Genomic DNA, 20698 nt, shown 5'->3' on the forward strand with positions numbered 1-20698 from the left:
AGAAGAAGAATATGGTGTTTTATAGTTCAGACCACACTGGTCCTTTCTATCCTGCTTCATTTTCCTTCATATTAACATTGGAAAATAAGAAATAGATCAATTTAAAAGACAAGGATAAAGTTTAGAGTCAATTAAAACACATTTTTCAGAAGAAAAATACATATATTTGCAGGGATCTGTACATCAGTCCTGAAAGAGGGACAAATGAGGAGGAAAGAGGGACAGTTGGGAGCTATGCAGTAACAGAAGCTGAGAAAGGCAAATAAGAACAATATCAAATGTTGTCCATGGCAACAAATCTGACTTCCTGTTTTGGATTTTCATTGGTGAAGCTTGCCGATTGATTGATACAGTTCTTATTTTTTTTCTTAAAGTGAACCTCCGGAGTAAAAATCGACTCAGCAGCACTGAAAAGGCTTGGTGTTTCTTTAACAGTTTCACGGCATCAGAAGTTTGTTTTTCTTACCCAAGCCTAATTTTAGCTGCACAGAAGAAAACTGCCCGGGCATTTTTCCCCTGATACTGTGCAAAGCATGATGGGATTTCTGATGTTTTTCTCCTTTTGCTGTTTTGGTGCAAGAAAAAATGTTTTCTCTAATTTTGAATTTCAGATTTGAATCCTAGTGCTCGCAGCTGGGAGGGGTGATCAGGACACAGGACAGTTGGAACTGTGTCTAATGCTCCCTGTCACCTCCTTTCAGTCAAAAAGATGGCTGCCCCCATGAAATCACAAACCTTTGCCTGTTCTTGTAAAACAGGGTGGGTACGGGATTATATAATCTATCTATTTTAATTAACATAACTAATGTAACTTAATGACAGTGGCCTCAATTCACGGAGCTTTATCAAACACTATCAAACGTTTGATAATTTTCCTCATGGGTAAAATCTAATTTTGAATTCACTAAGGTGTTATAGATTTATCAAATGTTTTATCGATGAAATGATTAATAAATCTATAACGCCTTAGTGAATTCAAAATTAGATTTTACCCATGAGGAAAATTATCAAACGTTTGATAGTGTTTGGTAAAGCTCTGTGAATTGAGGCCAGTATGTTTGTTTAGGCTGAAGTTCCCCTTTAACTTCTTCCTTTTTATAGGCTTTATGTTAAATGGTAAAGAGACACAGCAGTATATAATAATCTTTGGTTTACTATGAAGCCTCCGGTAATGGTCTTGTGTCAGCCTACCTTTGGTGAGCTCGTCTACCATCTTAATCTTGATCTCACATTCTTCACATGGCTTGCCTTTCTTCTCCCCGGTGCGCCAGGCCTGGCACTGCACACACGTCCGCACTTCCTCACATGCCCCCAGGAGGCGCTGTTTACAGAGACAATAAAAGCACACCGGTCATACAGCCCAACATTAAACGTGTAGGTTCTCTTCCCTGTGCTTATCATACAAGGTTACCGGTGCAGAGCAGGTCAAAGCTCCTAAGTGCCACTATGCATTTCAGCACATTTCAGAGTACTGATTTGCTTTCTTAAAGACGAAGCTAATGACACGCCATCATGTCCAGCGCTAATCTCAATGCATTCAGTGATAACCTAATTAACACGTACAAATACATCCAAGTGCAACATCAAAATTTGGCAAATAAGCTAGGTCTGTACAAAAGACAAGAGGACATAAACTGCATATGGAGGAAAGGAGATTTTGCTTAGAAAGGGGTTCCTTATACCTGCTTAATCTTGTATTTGGATACTCAAAACTGTATCCCATATTTCAGATGTGGGTCCACAAGTGATTTATACAGGGGGTTATTATTAACCAGTACACCACATTCCACATTCCCAAGTTTAGATAATGCTATGCTGCTAGTACGGCCAAGATACATGAGCTTACATCAACTGGCATGCTTTGGTTTTTTCCTCACTTTTAGCCGAGTGTTTTACTTTAATGGTACATAAATATTTTCATACTGAGCACTCCTGTGTCCTTATTTTATATTTTTCTGCAACACTCCAGATTCTACTCTGCTCCAAGTCATCTTAGAAATAGATATAACAAAGCTTAACTCTATTTAAAGGATACCCGAGGTGACATGTGACATGATGAGATAGACATGTGTATGTACAGTGCCTAGCACACAAATAACTAGGCTGTGTTCCTTTTTTTCTTTCTCTGCCTGAAAGAGTTATATATGAGGTATGTAAGTGGCTGACTCAGTCCTGACTCAGACAGGAAGTGACTACAGTGTGACCCTCACTGATAAGAAATTCCAACTATAAAACACTTTCCTAGCAGAAAATGGCTTCTGAGAGCAAGAAAGAAGTAAAAAAAAGGGGAATTTCTTATCAGTGAGGGTCACACTGTAGTCACTTCCTGTCTGAGTCAGGACAGAGTCAGCCACTTACATACCTGATATTTAACTCTTTTAGGCAGAGGAAGAAAAAAAAGGAACACAGCCTAGTTATTTGTGTGCTAGGCAATGTACATACACATGTCTATCGCATCATGCCACATGTCATTTCAGGTATCCTTTAAATATGACTTTATCTTTCAACTATAGATGTTATCTATACTTCCAAAGAATACTTTAATCTCCGAGATTGCTAAAGTCATGTAAAAAGTACAAATTGTAATAATAGTACTGCTTGTCTGTCTGATATATCACCAGTAGATCGGATTCGTTGCCTCTCCGGTCTGCTGAGTGGGCGGGTGAGGGAGGGAGGTTTTTTTTAACCAAGGCTTCCGTCTCTTCCCCTTGCTTACCAAGTTGCGTCACGTGACTACCACGCCTCCTCCTTCAGTCCGGTATGCTGAGGGGGCGGGTGAGGGAGGGAGGGTCTCTTACCAAGGCTTCCGTCTCTTCCCCTTGCTTACCAAGTTGCGTCACGTGACTACCACGCCTCCTCCTTCAGTCCGGTATGCTGAGGGGGCGGGTGAGGGAGGGATTCTTACCAAGGCTTCCGTCTCTTCCCCTTGCTTACCAAGTCGCGTCACGTGACTACCACGCCTCCTCCTTCAGTCCGGTATGCTGAGTGGGCAGGTGAGGAAGGGATTCTTACCAAGGCTTCCGTCTCTTCCCCTTGCTTACCAAGTCGCGTCACGTGACTACCATGCTTCCTCCTTCAGTCCGGTATGCTGAGTGGGCGGGTGAGGGAGGGAGAGTTTCTCACTAAGGCTTCCGTCTCTTCCTCATGCTTACCAAGTCGCGTCACGTGACTACCATGCTTCCGCCTTCACTCTGGTATGCTGAGTGGGCGGGTGAGGGAGGGAGGGTTTCTTACCAAGGCTTCCGTCTCTTCCCCTTGTGTCCCACGTCGCGTCACGTGACTACCACGCCTCCTCCTTCAGACTGGTATGCTGAGTGGGCGGGTGAGGGAGGGAGGGTCTCTTACCAAGGCTTCCGTCTCTTCCCCTTGCTTACCAAGTCACGTCACGTGACTACCACGCCTCCTCCTTCAGACTGGTATGCTGAGTGGGCGGGTGAGGGAGGGAGGGTTTCTTACCAAGGTTTCCGTCTCTTCCCCTTGCATACCAAGTCACGTCACGTGACTACCACGCCTCCTCCTTCAGACTGGTATGCTGAGTGGGCGGGTGAGGGAGGGAGGGTTTCTTACCAAGGCTTCCGTCTCTTCCCCTTTCATACCAAGTCGCGTCACGTGACTACCACGCCTCCTCCTTCAGTCCGGTATGCTGAGTGGGCGGGTGAGGGAGGGATTCTTACCAAGGCTTCCGTCTCTTCCCCCTGCATACCAAGTCGCGTCACGTGACTACCACGCCTCCTCCTTCAGACCGGTATGCTGAGTGAGTGGGTGAGGGAGAGGTTCTTACCATGGCTTCCGTCTCTTCCCCTTGCTTACCAAGTTATGTCACGTGACTACCACGCCTCCTCCGTCAGTCCGGTATGCTGAGTGGGTGGTTGAGGGAGGGAGGGGTTCTTACCAAGGCTTCTGTCTCTTCCCCTTGCTTACCAAGTCGCGTCACGTGACTACCACGCCTCCTCCTTCAGTCCGGTCTTCTGAGTGGGCGGGTGAGGAAGGGAGGGTTTCTTACCAAGGCTTCCGTCTCTTCCCCTTGCTTACCAAGTCGCGTCACGTGACTACCACGCCTCCTCCTTCAGTCCGGTATGCTGAGTGGGCGGGTGAGGGAGGGAGGGGTTCTTACCAAGGCTTCCGTCTCTTCCCCTTGCTTACCAAGTCGTGTCATGTGACTACCACGCCTCCTCCGTCAGTCCGGTATGCTGAGTGGGCGGGTGAGGGAGGGTTTCTTACCCAGGCTTCCATCTCTTCCCCTTGCTTACCAAGTCACGTCACGTGACTACTGTGGTTCCTCCTTCAATCCAGTAGGAGGAAGTGTGGTAGTCACATGGGGCGACGTGGGACGCAAGGGAAGAGACGGAAGCCTGGGTAAGAAACCCTCCCTCCCTCACCCGCCCACTCAGCATACCGGAGTGGCAACGGAGTGAAAACGGATCCGATCTACTAGTGATCAGATCTGTTTTCAAGGATCGGTTTGCCAGTGTGAACCAAGCCTGCGGTTCCATTGAAGTAGAGACCGGATCTGCTTTACCGGATGCATTTGGCTTTAAAATACCAGTGTGAACCAGGCCTAACCCTCAGGTCAGCCAGAAATACTGCAGACAAGCAGCACAATCATTACACTTCGTACTTTTTACATGACTTTAGCGATCTTGGAGATTAGAGTATTCTTTGGAAGTATAGATAACATCCATAGTACATTAGCGCCCCCCCCCCCACCCCCAGTGGAGCATCATGGGAGAATTTTAGGACTCTTGGGGCAGTGGAGGGGACTTTATGAAATTTAAAATAAAGGTTATATCTAAATAAGCTTGGCTGGATAGTGTGCTGGGTAAGGGCTCTGCTTCTGACACGGGAGACCAGGGTTCCAATCTCAGCTCTGTCTGTTCAGTAAGCCAGCACCTATTCAGTAGGAGACCTTAGGCAAGTCTTCCTAACACTGCTACTGCCTATAGAGTGCCCCCTAGTGGCTGCAGCTCTGGCCTAACACTGCTACTGCCTATAGAGCGCCCCCTAGTGGCTGCAGCTCTGGCCTAACACTGTTACTGCCTATAGAGCACCCCCTAGTGGCTGCAGCTCTGGCCTAACACTGCTACTGCCTATAGAGCACCCCCTAGTGGCTGCAGCACTGGCCTAACACTGCTACTGCCTATAGAGCGCCCCCTAGTGGCTGCAGCTCTGGCCTAACACTGTTACTGCCTATAGAGCACCCCCTAGTGGCTGCAGCTCTGGCCTAACACTGATACTGCCTATAGAGCTCCACTAGTGGCTGCAGCTCTGGCCTAACACTGCTATTGCCTATAGAGCGCCCCCTAGTGGCTGCAGCTCTGGCCTAACACTGCTACTGCCTATAGAGTGCCCCCTAGTGGCTGCAGCTCTGACTTACCACTGCTACTGCCTATAGAGCGGCCCCTAGTGGCCGCAGCTCCGGCCTAACACTGTTACTGCCTATAGAGCGCCCCCTAGTGGCTGCAGCTCTGGCCTAACACTGCTACTGCCTATAGAGTGCTCCCTAGTGGCTGCAGCTCTGGCCTAACACTGCTACTGCCTATAGAGCTCCCCCTAGTGGCTGCAGCTCTGGCCTAACACTGCTACTGCCTATAGAGCGCACCCTAGTGGCTGCAGCTCTGGCCTAACACTGCTACTGCCTATAGAGCGCCCCCTAGTGGCTGCAGCTCTGGCCTAACACTGCTACTGCCTATAGAGCGCCCCCTAGTGGCTGCAGCTCTGGCGCTTTGAGTCCGCCATGAGAAAAGTGCGATATAAGTGTTGTTTGTTTAAATAAGGATCTGCTTTTTAAGCTTATGATCATGAAGTTCGGCTATATTATGACTGCAAATTTAACAAAATAATCGAACACAACAGAGGCGCCAGCAAGAATAAAATATTTAAAAACCGTTTAAAAGGAGGGATGTAGGTGGACTCACCTCCCTCAGGTAAGGACCAGCCAATGAGCCGTCTATAGACAACAATATTATTTATTGGGGATTCTCCAAGTATATGCAACGCGTTTCACGGGCAAAGCTCCCACTTCATCAGGCAATCAAAAAGGAGAAAACATTAGGAGATCAAGTTCTGGTAAGAACGCCTCTGACAGACGGCTCAATGGCTGGTCCTTACCTGAGGGAGGTGAGTCCACCTACATCCCTCCTTTTAAACGGTTTTTAAATATTTTATTCTTGCTGGCGCCTCTGTTCTGTTCGATTATTCCGTTGATCTAGTCCACCCTGGGTGGAGGGGTGCATCCCCATCTTTTTTCCTGTCTACAGAGAGCGACATTTTAAATACCTGAGTGGGGTCAGGTTATAATTCTCCCCACTTGCCGTTCCAGTGGTTGCCTTTGTGGTAACCCAGACTTGTGAGTATATCTACTATTGATTTACATTTTCCATTTTCATCTGACATACTGCACCATATCGGGCTCCCGGTCTCGTTTGTGTTTTTCCAAAGCTAATGACTGCAAATTTGGCAGTGTGCGTGCCTAGCTGAAAACAAAAATGAGTCAAAATATTATTTTATTATGGCTAAAGCTTAACGTGTACCTAAGGCGGCATGTGACATGATAAGATAAACATGTGCATGTACAGTACAGAACATGTTCATAACCAGGCTGCTTTACTTGTTTTATTTTGCTGCCTGAAAAAGTTAACTTTCTAGGCATGGAAGTGACAGCTTCTGTCTTGTCTGTACCATGTCGGGAATACAGTAAACCTCACTGATAAGCAAATTTCAGTCATAAAAGTTTTCCTGGCAGAATACAACTTCTGAGAGGAGATAGACAAAGGTCAATAGTTCATGTATTTTCATTTAGGGATATTTAATAGGCTGCCACTGAGCAGGGACTACAAAACATTAATTTTACTTTGTAAATGTTTAAATATAAAATAAAACTATGGGATATCTAAAAAAAAAAATCATTTTTAGGAATAGGAGGATAAATACAATTGTTAACCTCACCAGTTTATTTCAACCTTGGGTTTACTTTAAAAGTAGACATACCAGTGAACTGCTGTATTCACACAAGGCATCGGTATACTGGTCCTCGCTGTCACACTCACATCGGCCACAGACACATCTTCCTCGGTTGTTGCACAGACCCTGTAAAATAAAGGGTTTTTTTTACTTGAATTACCTGCTAAGTATAACCAGGCTGCTGCTATTTGCAAAATGATATCCAAATTCCTTTAGGTGTAGTCATGTCAAATAAATGTTGTAGCTTAAAGAGTCTCTAAAGCGAGTCAAAATCCTTGTTTTTAACTTTTATTAATGTTAAGCACTATAGCTAGTGCTAAAACACCACATCCCCGCGGCCAAACGAGGAGTTTATACCCCCCAAATCCAGTGTGCTAAGTGCGGGGAGCGTTTCCTCATGGAGGCAGAACTTAGGGCTGTAGCTCTGCCTCTTTGCGCGTCAATCCCAGCCTCTCCCCGCCCCTCTCCATCTTCTTACACTGAGGGGCGGGGAGAGGTGGAGATCCGCGGTCAGATTGATGCACATGGAGGCAGAGCTGCCGCTGAAAGCTCTGCCTCCCCCGGGCAGCAAAATCCACAACCAAGAAAGTAGTGGATTTTGCCCTGTGATTCGGGGGGTATAAGCCCCTTGTTTTGCCACAGGGATGCGGCGGTTTAGCACTAGCTATACTGTAGTGCTTAACATAAATAAAAGTTAAAAACATGGATTTTGACTCGCTTCAGAGTCTCTTTAAATGGTTCTGGGCTAAGCGGTTCTGGGCTCCTGAGGTGTAACTATCGTCACTGAAAACAATAAGCATCTGTTGCATGTAGACCAGGGGGTCCCCGTGCAGAAACCCTCCACCAAAAAGTATCTAATAGATCACTACAGATTTATGAGGCCCATTATTGCAGTAGCAGGCCTTTAGGCCCCTTTTACACTATGCTGGTTTCAGTGAGTTGCGTCATCCTTTCTGCACGCAGGGCAACACAACAGCAATGAAAGGCTTTAGGGCCCAGCACACGTAACCCGACGCGTTTCATTGCACTGGGAGTGCTTGATGATGTAATGTAAGCCAATGGGTGACGCATACATCTTAAACACATTGGAGGTGGTGGAATGGTGGTAATAGGACAGGAAAGTCGTGAATCGAAGTGACGCACTTCCTGACCAGCAGGGAGTATGTCACTGGTCGATGCGTGCTGAAGAGCATGCAAGGGGCATGTGGAGAGGGCGGCGCTATGCATATATGTCTGCGCACTCTGCGGTAGAGTCATATCAATAATGTTTTTGGTGGTGTGATGCGATGGGGGCGGAACACTACGGCCAGGTGTAAAACCGGCCTTAAAGAGACTCTGATGACTCATTAAAATCGAGTTTTTAATATTAAAAATGTGTTTAACATTATTGCCCTAACTAAAATGCCGCATCCCCGCAGCTGAAATGTAACTAAATCCCACAGCACACTGCGGGGAGCGTTTCCGTGAGAGGCAGAGCTTTCAGCTGCAGCTCTTCCTCTCCACGCGCATCTCCGCCTCTGCCCGCCCCTCTCAGTCTTCCTTCACTGAGAGGGGCGGGAGAGAGGCGGAGATACGCGCTGACAGACGCGTGTGAGGCAGAGCTGCAGCTCATAACTCTGCCTCTCACGGAAGCACAGGGCAGCAAAATCCACAACCAAGAAAGTCGTGGATTTTGAGAGGGGAGTTTGGGGGGATTTCGTTAGATTTCAGCCGCGGGGATGTGGCATTTTAGTTAGGGCAATAATGTTAAACACATTTTTAATATAAAAACTCGATTGTAATGACTTTAAACTGATATTGTCAAGAAAGTAATTACATTGAAAAGCATACAAAGTTAACAATTATTGTTTATATGTATTTTGTTTATATGTATTTATGGTTCTTAAAGCCAGTGGTTACCTATTTAAAAATAAAAAAAATCAGATATTTACCTAAGGAGAGGGAAGGCTCGGTCCTAATGAGCCTTCCCTCTCCCGGTGCCCTCGGTGCTGCGCTGGCTCCCCTGTTCGCGTCCGCCGCCGCAGGGACTTCGGAGGTCTTCGGGAGCACTCGGGCTTCCGAAGACGGGCCGCTCCATACTACGTACGCGCGAGTGCGTCATAGAGGGCGCTCGCGCATGCTCAGTATGGAGCGGCCCGTCTTCGGGAGCCCGAGTGCTCCCGAAGGCTTCCGAAAGCTCCCTTCGGCATGCGGAAGTGGCAGTATTTGACCGAACTGGTCGAATACTGCCACGGGGGATCCTGCGCGGGACCGGGCACCGGGAGAGGAGAGGGAAGGCTCATTAGGACCGAGCCTTCCCTTTCCTTATTATTATTATTATTAAGTATTTATATAGCGCCGACATATTACGCAGCGCTGTACAGTGTATATATATATATTGTCTTGTCACTAACTGTCCCTCAAAGGAGCTCACAATCTAATCCCTACCATTGCCATATGTCTATATTATGTAGTGTAAGTACTGTAGTCTAGGGCCAATCTTTAGGGGGAGCCAATTAACTTATCTGTATGTTTTGGAATGTGGGAGGAAACCGGAGTGCCCGGAGGAAACCCACGCAGACACGGAGAGAACATACAAACTCTTTGCAGATAGTGCCCTGGCTGGGATTCGAACCAGGGACCCAGCGCTGCAAGGCGAGAGAGCTAACCACTACGCCACCGTGCTGCCCGTGCTGCTTTCCTTAGGTGAGTATCTGACTTTTCGATTTTTAAATAGGTAAACATTCACTTTAACCACTTAACGACCGCCCCCAGCCGATGGGCGGCGGCAAAGACCGGTCCCAAACGACCGCAATACGCCCATCGGCGGGGGCGGCTGCGGGAGTGGCTATGCGGCGATCGCGTCATTCGTGACGCGATCAGCCGCCGGGGACTGGCTCCGCCCCCCGTTCGCCGTAACCCGCCGGCCGTTCGGAAGCGCCGGCGGGTTACTGGCATCCGGATCGCCGCTGCAACAGTGTATAATAGGCTTTGTAATGTATACAAAGCCTATTATACTGGCTGCCTCCTGCCCTGGTGGTCCCAGTGTCCGAGGGACCACCAGGGCAGGCTGCAGCCACCCTAGTCTGCACCCAAGCACACTGATTTCCCCCCCCCTGCCCCCTGATCGCCCACAGCACCCCTCAGACCCCCCCCTGCCCACCCCCCAGACCACTGTTTGCACCCAGTCACCCCCCTAATCACCCATCAATCACTCCCTGTCACTATCTGTCAACGCTATTTTTTTTTTAAGTCCCTAATCTGCCCCCTACTCCCTCCTGATCACCCCCCCACCCCTCAGATTCTCCCCAGACCCCCCCCCAGACCCCACCCCCCCGTGTACTGTATGCATCTATCCCCCCTGATCACCTGTCAATCACCTGTCAATCACCTGTCAATCACCTGTCAATCACCCGTCAATCACCCCCTGTCACTGCCACCCATCAATCAGCCCCTGATCTGCCCCTTGCGGGCAATCTGATCACCCCCCCACACCAATAGATCGCCCGCAGATCCGACATCAGATCACCTCCCAAATCCATTGTTTACATCTATTCTCTCCTCTAAACACCCACTAATTACCCATCAATAACCCCCATCACCACCTGTCACTGTTACCCATCAGATTAGACCCTAATCTGCCCCTTGCGGGCACCCAATCACCTGCCCACACGCTCAGATTGCCCTCAGACCCCCCCCCCTTATCAATTCGCCCGTGCAATATTTACATCTGTTCTCCCCTGTAATAACCCACTGATTACCTGTCAATCACCCATCAATCACCCCCTGTCACTGCCACCCATCAATCACCCCCTGTCACTGCCACCCATCAATCAGCCCCTAACCTGCCCCTTGCGGGCAATCTGATCACCCACCCACACCAATAGATCGCCCGCAGATCCGACATCAGATCACCTCCCAAATCCATTGTTTACATCTATTCTCTCCTCTAAACACCCACTAATTACCCATCAATCACCCCCTATCACCACCTGTCACTGTTACCCATCAGATTAGACCCTAATCTGCCCCTTGCGGGCACCCAATCACCTGCCCACACGCTCAGATTGCCCTCAGACCCCCCCCCCTTATCAATTCGCCCGTGCAATATTTACATCTGTTCTCCCCTGTAATAACCCACTGATTACCTGTCAATCACCCATCAATCACCCCCTGTCACTGCCACCCATCAATCACCCCCTGTCACTGCCACCCATCAATCAGCCCCTAACCTGCCCCTTGCGGGCAATCTGATCACCCACCCACACCAATAGATCGCCCGCAGATCCGACATCAGATCACCTCCCAAATCCATTGTTTACATCTATTCTCTCCTCTAAACACCCACTAATTACCCATCAATCACCCCCATCACCACCTGTCACTGTTACCCATCAGATTAGACCCTAATCTGCCCCTTGCGGGCACCCAATCACCCGCCCACACCTCAGAACGCCCTCAGACCCCAGCCCTGATCACCTCGCCAGTGCATTGCTTGCATCTATTTCCCCCCTCTAATCACACCTTGAGACACCCATCAATCACCTCCTGTCACCCCCTAGCACACCTACCCATCAGATCAGGCCCTAATTTGCCCCGTGTGGGCTCCTGATCACTCGGCCAAACCCTCAGATCCCCCTCAGACCCCCTTCCGATCACCTCCCCAGTGCATTGATTGCATCTATTTTCCCCTCTAACCGCCCCCTGAGACACCCATCAATCACCTCCTGTCACCCCCCTAGCACTCCTATCCATCAGATCAGGCCCAATACATCCTGTCATCTAAGAGGCCACCCTGCTTATGACCGATTCCACAAAATTTGCCCCCTCATAGACCACCTGTCATCAAAATTTGCAGATGCTTATACCCCTGAACAGTCATTTTGAGAAATTTGGTTTCCAGACTACTCACAGTTTTGGGCCCGTAAAATGCCAGGGCAGTATAGGAACCCCACAAGTGACCCCATTTTAGAAAGAAGACACCCCAAGGTATTCTGTTAGGTGTATGATGAGTTCATAGAATATTTTATTTTTTGTCAAAAGTTAGCGGAAATTGGATTGTTATTGTTTTTTTCACAAAGTGTCATTTTTCACTAACTTGTGAGAAAAAATAAAATCTTCTATGAACTCACCATACCCCTAACGGAATACCTTGGGGTGTCTTCTTTCTAAAATGGGGTCACTTGTGGGGTTCCTATACTGCCCTGGCATTTTAGGGGCCCTAAACCGTGAGGAGTAGTCTAGAAAACAAATGCCTCAAAATGACCTGTGAATAGGACGTTGGGCCCCTTAGCGCACCTAGGCTGCAAAAAAGTGTCACACATGTGGTATCGCCATACTCAGGAGAAGTAGTATAATGTGTTTTGTGGTGTATTTTTACACATACCCATGCTGGGTGGGAGAAATCTCTCTGTAAATGGACAATTGTGTGTAAAACAAATAAAAAAATGTGTCATTTACAGAGATATTTCTCCCACCCAGCATGGTTATATGTAAAAATACACCACAAAACACATTATACTACTTCTTCTGAGTACGGCGATACCACATGTGTGACACTTTTTTGCAGCCTAACTGTGCTAAGGGGCCCAAAGTCCAATGAGTACCTTTAGGATTTCACAGGTCATTTTGAGACATTTGGGTTCAAGACTACTCCTCACGGTTTAGGGCCCCTAAAATGCCAGGGCAGTATAGGAACCCCACAAGTGACCCCATTTTAGAAAGAAGACACCCCAAGGTATTCTTTTAGGTGTATGATGAGTTCATAGAAGATTTTATTTTTTGTCACAAGTTAGCGGAAATTGATATGTATTGTTTTTTTTTTCACAAAGTGTCATTTTCCGCTAACTTGTGACAAAAAAAAAATCTTCTATGAACTCACCATACTCCTAACAGAATACCTTGGGGTGTCTTCTTTCTAAAATGGGGTCACTTGTGGGGTTCCTATACTGCCCTGGCATTTTAGGGGCCCTAAACCGTGAGGAGTAGTCTAGAATCCAAATGCCTCAAAATGACCTGTGAATAGGACGTTAGGCCCCTTAGCGCACCTAGGTTGCAAAAAAGTGTCACACATGTGGTATCGCCGTACTCAGAAGAAGTAGTATAATGTGTTTTGGGGTGTATTTTTATACATACCCATGCTGGGTGGGAGAAATCTCTCTGTAAATGGACAATTGTGTGTAAAAAAAATCAAATAATTGTCATTTACAGAGATATTTCTCCCACCCAGCATGGGTATGTGTAAAAATACACCCCAAAACACATTATACTACTTCTCCTGAGTACGGCGGTACCACATGTGTGGCACTTTTTTGCACCCTAAGTGCGCTAAGGGGCCCAAAGTCCAATGAGTACCTTTAGGATTTCACAGGTCATTTTGCCACATTTGGTTTCAAGACTACTCCTCACGGTTTAGGGCCCCTAAAATGCCAGGGCAGTATAGGAACCCCACAAATGACTCCATTTTAGAAAGAAGACACCCCAAGGTATTCCGTTAGGAGAATGGCGAGTTCATAGAAGATTTTATTTTTTGTCACAAGTTAGCGGAAAATGACACTTTGTGAAAAAAAACAATTAAAATCAATTTCCGCTAACTTGTGACAAAAAAAAAAAATCTTCTATGAACTCACCATACATCTAACGGAATACCTTGGGGTGTCTTCTTTCTAAAATGGGGTAATTTGTGGGGTTCCTATACTGTCCTGGCATTTTAGGGGCCCTAAACCGTGAGGAGTAGTCTTGAAACGAAATTTCTCAAAATGACCTGTGAAATCCTAAAGGTACTCATTGGACTTTGGGCCCCTTAGCGCAGTTAGGGTGCAAAAAAGTGCCACACATGTGGTATCGCCGTACTCAGGAGAAGTAGTATAATGTGTTTTGGGGTGTATTTTTCCACATACCCATGCTGAGTGGGAGAAATATCTCTATAAATAGACAATTGTGTGTAAAAAAAATAAAAAAATTGTCATTTACGGAGATATTTCTCCCACCCAGCATGTGTATGTGTAAAAATACACCCCAAAACACATTATACTACTTTTCCTGAGTACGGCAATACCACATGTGTGGCACTTTTTTGCGGCCTAACTGCGCTAAGGGGCCCAAAGTCCAATGAGCATCTTTAGGCTTTACAGGGGTGCTTACAATTAGGCACCCCCCAAATGCCAGGACAGTAAACACACCCCACAAATGACCCCATTCTGGAAAGTAGACACTTCAAGGTATTCAGAGAGGAGCATAGTGAGTCCGTGGCAGATTTCATTTTTTTTTGTCGCAAGTTAGAAGAAATGGAAACTTTTTTTTTTTTTTTTTTTTTGTCACAAACTGTCATTTTCCGCTAACTTGTGACAAAAAATAAAATCTTCTATGAACTCACCATGCCTCTCACTGAATACTTTGGGATGTCTTCTTTCCAAAATGGGGTCATTTGGGGGGTATTTGTACTATCCTGGAATTTTAGCCCCTCATGAAACATGACAGGTGCGCAGAAAAGTCAGAGATGCTTGAAAATGGGAAAATTCACTTTTGGCACCATAGTTTGTAAACGCTATAACTTTTACCCAATCCAATAAATATACACTGAATGTTTTTTTTTTTATCAAAGACATGTAGCAGAATAACTTTCGCGCTCAAATGTATAGGAAATTTTACTTTATTTGAAAAATGTCAGCACAGAAAGTTAAAAAAGTCATTTTTTTGACAAAATTCATGTCTTTTTTGATGAATATAATAAAAAGTAAAACTCGCAGCAGCAATCAAATAGCATCAAAAGAAAGCTGTATTAGTGACAAGAAAAGGAGGTAAAATTCATTTAGGTGGTAGGTTGTATGACCGAGCAATAAACCGTGAAAGCTGCAGTGGTCTGAATGGAGAAAAAGGCTCTGGTCCTTAAGGGGCGAAAAGACTGTGGTCCCGAAGTGGTTAAAGGTGTTTCATTTGGTTATCAAAATGATTAATTTCTGATTTTAATTTTGTTTATGTGACTGTTCTTAAACCTTAAGCATTGATCTCTTATTATTTGAGTGAAAGTAACATATGCAATATGAAGAAATAATAATTACCTGAAATAGCCAGTAGGTGGCAGATCCTGCACTACATACATAAGCATCTTGCCTGCTAGTGGTGCCACAATGAAAGCAGTTACATACTACAATATAATGACTAACTGTGCATAGTTTTTTTGTTAGTCAGGCTCCATACAGAACTGGACCAGAACAAATTAACGTTTAAAAAATGTGCAGGAATAGAGTTATGTAATCTTAAGAATGCTTTTATACTTCTGCTGTGCAATGATATGCGCTATGATGCCATACTGACAGCAAACATACCCCATTCCTGTCCAGGCAAGTCTGGTTGCTGATTGGGCACTGACAACCATCTCCTTCCCATCCGCTCTGACATACACAGCCTCCCATAAAGCAATTTCCTCTACCTAGAAAATAAGACAGAATTGTAGATTACAGAGATGCGGATACATTATTGCGTTATGATTAATGTTTTCTTACTATGTAAGGTCTAGATGCAGCTTGTGCAAAATCTTCAATTTACTCCTCTTATGTTACAGGTTCATAAAAAAAAAATCTGTCTCAGTCTGCAGCAATGTTCTAATGACTGCATGTACAAAATCATAGGAAAAGTAGTCACATGTTGAAAAACTTGTAGACTGCCCCTACTCAGTCAGCCATCAGGAATCAGTCCTTGGATAATTAGGCGTGACCTTATGTGTATACAGTATATATATATATATATATAAATAAATAAAAGCACCTGTGTTTTTGTTTTACTGATTTATTTATTTTTGCAATGTTGTTTAATAAAGGTGTTACTAGTGAACTGAAGCAAGGTCTGGCATTTTGTGAATGTCATTGTTACCTTGGCCTGACCAGTGCTCCCCTGTAACACTCGGGCTGTCACTACCACTATATTTGTCCTGAGACTGGGAGCACACTTTGCAGAACTGAACACTGCACTGCAATGCCCCACTGCAAATGTAGCTTAAAGTGTACGAGAGACGGCATAACCTAAAGACTTGATACTTACCCGCGGCTTCCTCCAGCCCCATAAGCATGTCTGAGTCCCTCGCTGTGCTCCCGTGGTCTGCCATGCAGCCGCAATCAGCACTGGTAACTGGCTCAGTCATTCGGGGTCTTCACCGCATGCATGGACCCACAGAAGACCCCGACTGACACGACTGAGCCAGTTACCGGAGCAGATTGTGGGTGAACGGCAGGCGGCGGGAGGACGGCAAGGGATTCAGATGTGCTTATGGGGCAGGAAGAAGCCCCGGGCAAATATCAAATCTTTAGGTGACGCCGTCTCTGGTTTCCTTTAGGCTCGGTTGCCATTTGTAGCAGATCCATTCTACACAGAGTGGGGTGGACAGTTATTTTATGTTACTGACAGTCAGGGGCGTAACTTTAGGGGAACAGCCTCTGCCACATCAGGGGGCTCAGAGGTTTGAGAAGGGGACCAACTACTAGCCTTCCCTTCCACTAACACTTTAGATCAGGTGTTTTTGTTACTGATGTTCGTAATCAGCAAAATTACGATTTCACAAAATTATGCGTACCTTTTCGCAATTACGCTTATACAAAATTACGATTTGCAAACTAAATTGATTTCGTAGTTGTTCGTAATTTTGCATAGAAATTCACGTAACTGTCACAAAATTTCGCGTAATTTTGCCTAAATTGCTACATATGTTAAAGGGAATGGGGGGTACAAGGGGAAAAAAAGAATTTTCCAAAGAGACCATATAGTTTTAAAAAAAATCGATTTAAAAAATGAAAAGAAAAAAATGTTTTTTAAACTTGGAAAAATGACAGTTTAAAAACATTTTTCTTTGCATTTTTAAAATCGATTTTCTCAAAAACTACAATGTCTTTTTGAAAAATTCTTTTTTTGACTTGTACCCACGATTCTCCTTAACATGTGTACCAATTTTGGTAGCAATAGCATGAATGCTTTGCTATTAACTGCCAAAGTCGGCACAAAATTTCACAAAAATTACGCGAAAAATCACACAAAATTATGAAATACTACAATTACATACGAATTACGATTTTCCCTGAAATTTCGTATTACGATTACGATGCGAAAATACCTCTGTACTTACAATAAAGTCTTTTCCGGTAGTCATGAGGACAGCACCCCTGTGACCCTTGTGAGAGGCTCTGAGGGTCCCCAAGACCTCACCAAGAGCTGGCAAGGAAAGGGTTGTGAGCATTAAGGAGGGCCATCAAAGTTTTCCTGGGGGCTCCTACAATTTGTTGTTATGACCCTGCTGACAGTTATATGTTATGGACAGATATTATATAGAGGAGAATAACATTTGGGGGCATCCTCACAAGTTTGCAAAAAGTCTACAACCTGCCCTGTCTGGCTGCGCAGGCAAAATCCTTGGAGTACTTTACTGACAAGAGGCACAGCAAAGCATCTGAGTCTTGGGTGTGTGCAAAATCACTTTATTAAATATACCTTCATAATATATAAGACCAAATATCAAAAACCTACACAAAAATATATAGAAAAAACACACATATACATTATTTAAAAAAGGAACAGGACCTAAGTGAGGCCCCAGTTAGAAGCCAGAGGCTGCAGTCCTCCGTATAACCCAGTCAATAGACCCTGCAAAAGAAGTCGGCATCAAAGATACAGCATGGCTAATGAAGAAATGAAGAACCAGAATGACATATAAATGGGAATTTTCGATATTTTGGTCTTTTATATATTATGAAGGTATTAAATAAAGTGATTTTGCATGCACCCAGGTGTCCGTTATTTTGCTGGGCCTCTTACCAATGTTTTGCTGACATGGTGCATGCAAATCTATTCATATCCATATTCTGATTTGGTTTTATTTACTTTACATTTAATGGTTATTCACCACATCAGCACCCATTTTTTGTATTAAACAGTACTATACTGACAGACAGCAAACACTGACATTCTTATATCCAAGTTTCTGTTAGAAGCACTACAGAATGAGTGAGTTTTATGTAATAATGAGGGTTGTGGCTGGATAGTGTAATGGTTAAGGCCTCTGCCTCTGACACAGGAGACCAGGGTTCGAATCTCGGCTCTGCCTGTTCAGTAAGCCAGCACCTATTTAGTAGGAGACCTTGGGCAAGTCTCCATAACACTGCTACTGCCTATAGAGCGCGTCCTAGTGGCTGCAGCTCTGGCGCTTTGAGTCTGCCAGGAGAAAAGCGCAATATAAATGTTCTGTGTTTGTTTGTTTGTTAACCCTTGCATCAAAAGTATTAACATTTTCCAAAGAAAAGTTTTGCACACATAAGTGTAAGTGTGTGAGTCTACATCCTGCCATATACAGCATACACCTCTTATAGTACCACAGTGCTGTTCTCTGCTGACTTACCATTGCACATAAGGCCACCAGACCGTGGACACTGGAAGTTATTGTACTGGCAGAACGCCCCTTGATACTGGCGGTCTGGAGAATCGGTGTAGCACTGGCATACGCCGCACAGGCACTCGCCCCGTCCTGAACAGATCTCTTTACCACCAGGGGCTATGCATGACTGGCTGTCCACAGATTGCCCAGATGAGCAGTTACAGAACTCTCCTCTCCTGTTAAACAGATGGATTCAATAGTCAGCAATGTTATAGTTTAAAGGACAACTGTAAGGAGAGGTATATGGAGGCTGACATATTTATTTCCTGTTAAACAATACCAGTTGCCTGGCAGCCCTGCTGATCTATGTGGCTGCAGTAGTGTCTGAATCACAACAGAAACAAGCATGCATCTAATCTTGTCAGATCTGACAATAATGTCAGAAACGCCTGATCTGCAGCATGCTTGTTCAGGGGCTATGGCTAAAAGTATTAGAGCCAGAGGATTAGCAGGGTTGCCAGGTCACTGGTATTGCTTAAACAGCAATAAATATGGCAGCCTCCATATCTCCCTCACTACAGTTGTCCTTTAAGGGAGATCCTGAATATGTAACTTTATGTAAAAACAAAAATAAAATAAAAATAAAAGCACAAATGAATCTGAAATGAAACTAATACACAGTTTAAAATATCAGGTAAATTAGAAAAAAATTATATTTGTTACACTGTATCCACAACAATACATAACACTTTTATTACACCTGACTGCGGAGGTTCTCATTTTCCCAAGTAATTCCCTAATTACCTTGTGCATGGCCTGGGGAAATGGGACCCTTCACAGTGAGGTACACACATGCCATAACCTTCATCTGGAACGGCCAATAAAGACCGTTTCCGGCTTGGGTATTCAGCAGTAGTTAGGGATGGAGCATGACCACACCTACCAAGTTTTTGAAATAAGAAAGAGGGACAAGACATGTCCTGGCCACACCCCTAACCACGCCCCCACCACACCCCTCACCATGCATATAAAAAAGGATTCAGAATTGAAAGATGTAGGTGTATCATTCAAACCATTATGGTCCTTTCTATTATCATTAGTTTTTCTTAATTTTAACATTTGAAAATAAGAAATATATTAATTTAATTGGTGGGAATAAAGTTTAGAGTCAGATAAACACATTTTTCAGTAGAAAAATACAAATATTTACATAGATCTGTACACGAGTCCTGAAAGAGGGACAAATGAGGAGGAAAGAGGGACACAGGGACAGGGCTCCCAAAAATCGACTGTCCCTCCAAAAGAGGGACAGTTGGGAGCTATGGCATGACTGATCACAATGTTATTTTCAACCCCTGACTGATGGAAGCCACTTCGTTGTGTGTCGATCATCATCCCTCCGACCCCTCCATAGCAACAGAACACATTGCTAGCCTCAAGGCTAGGGATTTGTCTGTAGAACATTCCCTCCATTGTCACCCGAAATATCATTTCCCGATCCTGGATGGATAAGACAATTATTGTATGTGTGTATGTAGCTAAAAGCAAAGAAAAATAAACGTAGCTGCAGTTGGACACTTTGTGCTACCCTCTCCCTCTTCCTCCTGTACTTACACCCATGGTCAGGAAGCATATCTGCCAGGGATCATATTACAAATATGGTCAGCATGACACCTCCCCCCGGAGCCTAAAGCTGGCCACTAATGGACCGATTTCTAGCGAAAAATCGTTCGATCGATCCGAAATTCTAGGTCGGCAGTGATCAAATTGCTAGTAAATAATCTCCGTTAATGGTTATGATCGATTATGAACGAGTGAAAAAAAAGTCGTACGACTGAATTTTCGTCGAACGAAATTTTGAATTTTAAAGACGATCGTGATCGATAGATAGCAAAGATTGGTTCGTCGATGGTGTAGTGAACGATTTTTTTTTCCGATCAGAATTTCTGATCGCTCGAACGATTTTTCGCTACAAAATTGGACCATTAGTGGCCACCTTAAAGCTGGCCACTAACGGTCCAATTTCTAGCGAAAAATCATTCGAGCGATCAGAAATTCTGATCGGACGAAAAATCATTCACTACACCATCAACTAACCAATCATTGCTTCCTATCGATCACGACCACCAAGAAAATCCAAATTTTCGTTTGACGAAAATTCATTTGGGCGACATTTTTTTCACTCGTTCATAATCGATTGTGTCCACCAATGGAGATTATTTACAACCAATCCAATCTAAAGGGAGTTATTTTTATCTATAATATATTCCTCCTCTTCCATTTATCTCCCTGCCTAGCTGCCTATCTGAAACACGATCCTCTGCTCACTTGTGCTTACAAGCAAGGCTGAGGTGACTCAGCGATTGGAGGAGAAAAGAAAAAAAGACAGTGCAGTTTCTAGTA

At 44.9% G+C, this 20698-nt stretch overlaps 1 protein-coding gene across 3 annotated transcripts in view; it reads right to left on the bottom strand.

Annotated features, from left to right (window-relative positions):
• ITGB4 (integrin subunit beta 4) overlaps positions 1-20698 on the bottom strand; it is a 147141-nt gene that overhangs the window by 52522 nt on the left and 73921 nt on the right. For all 3 annotated transcript variants that reach the window (XM_068263278.1, XM_068263276.1, XM_068263277.1), the window contains exons 13-16: positions 18320-18531; positions 15267-15370; positions 6988-7086; positions 1192-1321 (exon numbers count right to left, since the gene is read on the bottom strand). In XM_068263278.1, the coding sequence (XP_068119379.1) occupies positions 1192-1321; positions 6988-7086; positions 15267-15370; positions 18320-18531 (545 nt within the window). The remainder of the gene's footprint in view (positions 1-1191; positions 1322-6987; positions 7087-15266; positions 15371-18319; positions 18532-20698) is intronic.

This window comes from Hyperolius riggenbachi, chromosome 12, assembly GCF_040937935.1.
Source record: "Hyperolius riggenbachi isolate aHypRig1 chromosome 12, aHypRig1.pri, whole genome shotgun sequence".
Lineage (NCBI taxonomy): Eukaryota > Metazoa > Chordata > Amphibia > Anura > Hyperoliidae > Hyperolius > Hyperolius riggenbachi.